The sequence below is a fragment of the Aplysia californica genome, unplaced genomic scaffold (assembly GCF_000002075.1).
Source record: "Aplysia californica isolate F4 #8 unplaced genomic scaffold, AplCal3.0 scaffold00043, whole genome shotgun sequence".
NCBI lineage: Eukaryota > Metazoa > Mollusca > Gastropoda > Aplysiida > Aplysiidae > Aplysia > Aplysia californica.
Window position 1 is genome coordinate 61,314 of NW_004797313.1, and position 6,625 is coordinate 67,938.

The window sequence follows — 6,625 nt, forward strand, 5'->3', positions numbered from 1 at the left end:
AAGGCTACCTGCTACAACAGACAGTGGCATTTCGATTAATCAGAAAACTATTCTGTGAGTAAAGCATGTGAGATATCGAGGTAATCGGAATGTCTCCTTTGTCATTATCTCTCGCGGCAACATTGAGGCTGCTAAGTTATGCGTAATACATGGACTCGGGTAACATTATGCATAAAGAATGGAGGCTATTTAGCTGTATGTTTTGTAAACTACCTGGGAATATAAAGTTATATGACTTGTTCTGGAATGTATATAGCTGAATACTGTGAAAGAGTTGGAAGAAGCATCGAAAAGGGACACTATTCATCCACTTGGAGGAAATAAATTTGAGGACCATGAAGAATGATGTTCTATTCATAAATGTAATGACTCATATCATGGCGTACTATCAAACACACTGTTTCCCTTTAGCTTCGGTAAGAGTTTTACGGCAATTGGAACACTATAAGGTCATATAAGTGCCGAAGATTAAAGGTGTTACAAGGGAGTAAAAAAAAAAAAAGAAGGAAGAGAGATGAGGAGGATAGATGTTTGATAGGAAAGAAGGAGCAAACCACACCAGACCACCCGCCAACCGCCCACACACTGTTTGGTAATTAGCAGGGTGCTGGAATACTGTATGGCTAATCCTGTTTCGAATGTTTTACTTGGTTAATTTTAACTTGAATTGTTTGAAACATGTTCATACGTGTTCCACTCCAGACTTTTCAAGTGACACAGGCGGATGGGACATTGAAACCCCCATCCCTCAAATAACCACATTATGTTTATCCCCTTCGCTGCTGAGGACTTTCCACCTAGGTTTGTACATTCAAGAGGTATTTAAACAAAGTCATATTATTAGATCCACGTATTTAAGAATGCACAACAGAAAAAGTCGTTTTACATCTTCTATAACTTTCCATATAAACCAGTGCAAGTAAATGTACAAAAATGGCAGAGAACCAGTATTGAAAAACATGCGAATACATACGTCTACACAGCCGTAAAGAGGTTAAGGGGATGTTAATCCCGATCAAACCACATTATTGTCTTGCTTAAAATCCTATAAGTGTACCACACAATCAATCTACATAGTGGTCGACTAGTCTGCAATGAAGTCTCTCTAAACATGTATGATAACGCTGATGAGACGACACGTGTACGTGTGGTCACTGGAGACATCTGCGATAAAGACTCGTCAATCATATCTTCTAAAAGAATAAATAGCAGGGTTCAGTATATTGCAGTGTGGTTAGAAGTTCCTTATTGGGTAACGTGTTACGACAATACTAAATGTTCTTACGGGGATTAAGTTCGAGTCCTGAATGTCCTCCCAATTTAAGAAGACGCGTACTCCCAACCATGAAGGTTGATACAACCGAAGGTTCGAAAATAACTTTCTTGTATCTAGATGGCCTACTGAATCCCCTACAACGATAGGCTATACACTTTTTCCTTTAGAAATATCTAATGCATTAAAAACCTGCTGCCCTTTCTTTTGGCCTGGCAACGACTTTTTAAGCTTGGGCTATACAAATGAAGTTTTCTAAAAAAAATAAGCAGTTCATTGTACAATTATTTCAGTAGACATTTGATGGTAGCAAAGTAACAAGACCCTGGTACATGTGTCAGTCCCAATAAGACAAACAATGATTATCAAATGAGGAAAATAACATTTATAAAATACAAATAATTTTTTTTAAATGACGTCTTTACTTTTTTTTTTATAGTAGAGAGTTTTACGGCGCTCGCAACTGCATAAGGTCAAATGAGCGCCAACGTCTTTACTTTGAACTCAACAATTCTGTCAAAATAATTCGCAGCTAAAGGGTTAAGATTTAAAACCGTCGGACGGGGAAGAATTGTAGAGCTCTCTCGTATCTGTCAAAGCCCTCAATCCTTGACTTCCATGCTGGAGTAGAGCGAGGTGGCTATTCCTCACCGGCTCTCTATTACCCAAACATTTTGTCAGCCCCGCCGTGCAAATATACACTCCGGTTTGGGCTAACACTATGATCCGCGGGTTGAGCGCTGTAAGAACCCATCCTAATGCTAAGGTAAAATAGGCTAAAACACTTAGTGGCGGCCACCCCTCCGTCCCCTGCCACTGTCGCATGGAAATGTAAGCTTGTGTAAACCCGACACAGCTCCCAGTCCACGGGACTTGTGCTGTCCGCGAGAGCTTCTGCGAGGCCACAGGGACAACTGGCTGTTTGTTTCCCGAAGCACTTCTGACTGCTCACAGATTATAAACGTTTCCCAAAAAGTTGTAAAGATCATTTAAGTATTACTTTTACTGTCACCTTTTCATCCCCCGGTGCTGTTAGGCGTCGAGGGGAGATGCAGTTTCCTATGGCAGACAAGCTCTGGTGTGTTTTCAATCGGGATGTTATTATTTTTCAGGGTTCCCGTGACTCTTTCAATCCAAAAGATCAATTGGGAATTTCCTGTAAATGGAGTATCCTCGAAAAGAGAAAGTAAACCTTTGCAAAATCCCTGATATGCAGTAGCATATTTAATTGTGTATAAGCATGGAAAGAGTGCACGGATCTATCTATCTATCTGTCTATCTATCTATCTATCTATCTATCTATCTATCTATCTATCTATCTATCTATCTATAGAAAGCCTTTGTATGTTTGTCGATATTTTGAATAACATTTTTCCAAGTATTACGTCATAATAGTCTAAGTTCTCTCGAAGTACCCTCGCTAACTCTTCCTCTGCAACTAACAACAAATAAATCACCATAAAATCACTTGTTTGTTATTCCTATTTTATCAGAACTATAGTAGGAAAAACATCCGCGTAGACATCCAGAAGCTACAAAAGCCCTGTGGGTCTCTCTGTTTGCCTCCTCTGCGGACTAGGGCCGGTGCTCCTATTGAACGCCTCACGGCCCGGACAGCGATACCTCTGTACAAATGTGACGAGAAACAAAACCCTGGGCCAAGCGAGCTCTTCTCCGGAGATTCATTGTCCCCAGAACTCTAGCAGAGTGCCTGGACACAGATGGCCTGGATTGCCAGGAAGGGGACACTGGCGTCTGTGGTGTAGAAGTCACGCACTTTGCCGTTGCACGCAAGGGACCTGAGTTCGATCTCAAAGAGGAGAGAACTTTTATCGAGTATCTCTTAAAGTCCAGATTGGCCCTGACAGGCAGAGTTGAAACCCAAGTAATGAATAATCTAAATTGTGTCGATGAAGGCGTAAAGGCACCTCCATATTAGTTTTAGAAAGAGGATGCCAGTGGCACGAAGGAATAGGGGTTTTATGCTCAGAAGACTCTGGTTGGGGGCTCTCGTGATCTAGAGGTCAGGGTTTTGCCTCTCATTCAATAGGACCTGGATTCGAAACCAGACAACGACGAGAAATTCTCATTTTCTCTACCTTTGCCTTTGATTTAACGTCTATTTAAAGACTCGTTGTCTGCAAATGAGAAATACATCCACATCACTTCAATCTCTAGCAAATTAAACTCTGTGGAACTCTTAAAATTGCTTAACAAGCAAAGAGCACTAGCAACAAAGGATATTACATTAATTGTATTACGTTACATAACTGCTAACATGGCCCAGACAAATTAATGTTCTCCTTCAACTCCTTTTTTTTAAAAGTGAAAATATTAATCCTTCCAATCCTTCCCTCCACACCTTGTCCAGAAGCTTTACAGTACTAAATGTAGCGCGTGGTACTTTGATTCTTGAGTAACTCCTTGGTTCACAACCTTTCCATCAATCCATGTTTTCTTGTCTGAGGAGATGCGATTGACTCAAACCGTTGAAAAAAGAATAGTGCTCTTTTTGTAGTAGATATTTTACGACGCTCGCAACATAAGAGCACCAGAAGATTAGAGGAGTTTCAAGAGAGTAACAAACATAAAAAGAAGAAGGGGATATAAGGACGATAGATGTTTGAAAGGAAAGAAGAAGCAAATCACACCAGAGCACCCGACAACCAATAGAAAAATACTACTAACTCGCCTTCAACCACTTGTCTGATGTGTCGTTACATGTTCGCCTTCTGCTGAATAATGGTGCAGATGTTAACAAGTGAAAGTTTCTTAATGAGAAAGGATCCCAAGAGACAAAGAAGCAGCAGTTATTCAAGCTTTTAATAAGAAATGAAAGACGTCATAACCTTATTTGATCATTTCCGTGTAACCTGTGGCAGCAGGAGTAAACAAAAATGACCCCCCCCCCCCCCCCAAAAAAAAAAAAAAAAATAACCTGAAAAAGTATATAATATGCATATAATAAAAGGTAAACAAAGGACAGGTATGTCTGTGACGTCAATTGGTGGTAGGCTACATGTACGTGTATTATTTGAACTGAATCCGAATTTAGCTCGGAACACGATCAGAATATTCAATCAAGGGAAACAACCAAATTCTATGTACACTGGTCAGTATTATTGGTATTGGTATTGTCCCTTGTTGACTATTTGCATCATTGAAGTGAAGCAGTCCTTATTCATCATCATCAAGTGCCAGATCTGCGACAGACATCGGCGATCATTGTTTTCCATTCATTCCTTTGCTCGGATGCTCTCAAAAAAAGCTACGTTTCCCTGATCTTTCCCTCTTACCCATTTGTTTAGGTTCCATAAGTAGGTTGCTCTGGGCCTACCCCTGCTTCGCTTGCCTTCAATTTTGCCAGTGAGAGCTAGGTGTTCAAGACCCTTAAGTCTATTCAGGTGTCCCAAAAATTATTAGGTTCGTAATAATTTTACAATAATTTTGCCTGACCACAGACTGTCTTGGACTCTCTGATTGGACTATGGACTAGAGTGAAATAGAATTCCTATGTTACAAGTCACATGTAGTCCCTATAGTTATAAGTAGTCGTAAAAGGGCATAACTTTTTTCTTGTCGGGGGAGGGGGGGTACACCCTCACCCCATTCACACTCTCCCCCCGTCCCACCAATACTTTTCAAAGGGTAAATTGGATCATTCGCACTTCCTTAAGGAAGAAAAATATTTTTTACACATTCCCGACATAATTTTGTGTTCTAATTCATCACTTCCGGCGGACATGGCGCTGTGGACGATACTGGAAACATTGACAGTCGATTTGTGTAGGTAAGCGAAGCTTATTTTCTGCTACTTCTTTAACATTTAAATCGTATAAAACTATCATTCATCAGCTGACACAAATTCAGACGCTTCTGTGTTCACGGTAGAGGTTGGAAGTTACAGTTCAAACACATTTGGTATACAAGTATAGATCTAGTCTAGAATGAGCTTCACAAATTGCGTTAGAACTTTTTTGTTGTTGACAATTTTAATCATTGAAGGCGAGGCGACAGTATGCTATTGAATAATGGGTATTTTTATAGAAGCACTCCGGTTTCGCGTCACATCCACTACCGGAAGTCAGCTCCTTCACCACTTTAGTACCGTCGGATATACGAATAAGGTCAGGTTTTTTTTAGTTAAGTAGTTTTAGGATTTTTTTTTCGGATAATGCACGCTTTTGTAGTCATTAGGGGGGTTTCAGGGGGTTTCCCCCTGACGTGCGAGTACGTTATACAGTAGTTGTGTAGCAGGGCGGGTTCAGGGGGGGGGGTGAAATAATGTGCCGTAACATCTAAACTAACCATTTGGGACATTTTTCAATGCCAAAATCGTGTTCAGGGCCCTAAAAAACCATAAAATGCTACAAAATAATATCCTTTATGAGACGGGAGGGTTTCTATAAATTTACCGAATAATGGGCTAAAATACATTCCCCTCCCCTCCTGCTCTCTCTCTCTCTCCCTTTCTCTTTGTCTCTCCCTCTCTCTATCTCTCTGTGTCTCACTCCCTCTCTCTCTGTGTGTCTCTCCCCCCTCTCCCTTTTTCTCTCTGCCTATCCCCCTCTCTCTCTCTCTCTCTCTCTCTCTCTCGCTTTTTCTGTCTATCTCTCTCTCTCTCTCTCTCTCTCTCTCTCCTTCTCTCTCCTTCTCTCTCGATTTTTCTGTCTAGCTCTATCTCGCTTTCTTCACCCCTTCTGTCTACCACCTCTACATCTGTTGCCAGTTCTCCCACCATCAACATTCTTTCCCCTATCCTTATTGTGTCGAACGTTTCAATCTTTAAAGTTCTCCCTTCTCCCTCCTCGTGCTAGTTTCTTTTTAGGGCAAGCCCTCAGGCCCCAGAATAACCTTACAGAACTGATGTACTAACAATGTGTGAAAGCAAATTTACTTGTTGATATTGATTACATGAGATTTCATTTATTTCTTCTCACTCAAAAAAAAAAAAAGAAGTTCACCAAGTTACTTTCACTGAACTGAACACAGAGGAATGCTAGGCAAATGTTTGAGAAAAATTAATACAATCCCTTCCGCTGAAGACACTGACAAAAGATCATTTCAAGTAAAGGACTGTCTCTTTCATCATGATGACCTCACTGATTTCACAGTGTTCGAGGTAAGCCCGTTGTTTAGAAACATTGCATGCTTTGCACACCCCGATGTAAATTCCTGTTGGGGGCTGGGATCTCGTGGTCTAGTCTTTGCATTTCATTCAATAAGTTACGAGATCGAAACCTGACAGCGACGGAAAATTTTCTTTCCTAAAATGTTCTTCTTTCACCTCTTTTCCTGCTATTTAATCATGTTCTGTCACCTGCTTTCATCGCCAACTTATTCATCCCCCCC

The 6,625-nt window shown here is 40.8% G+C and overlaps 1 protein-coding gene across 1 annotated transcript in view; it reads left to right on the forward strand.

Annotated features, from left to right (window-relative positions):
* Positions 1–4,653: 4,653 nt before the first annotated feature.
* The window catches only part of LOC101861644, a gene marked incomplete in the record, with an annotated part of 7,071 nt that continues 5,099 nt past the window's right edge, over positions 4,654–6,625 (forward strand). The window contains 2 exon segments of the mRNA XM_005092232.2: positions 4,654–5,063; positions 6,230–6,395. Coding sequence (XP_005092289.2) covers positions 6,270–6,395 — 126 coding nt within the window.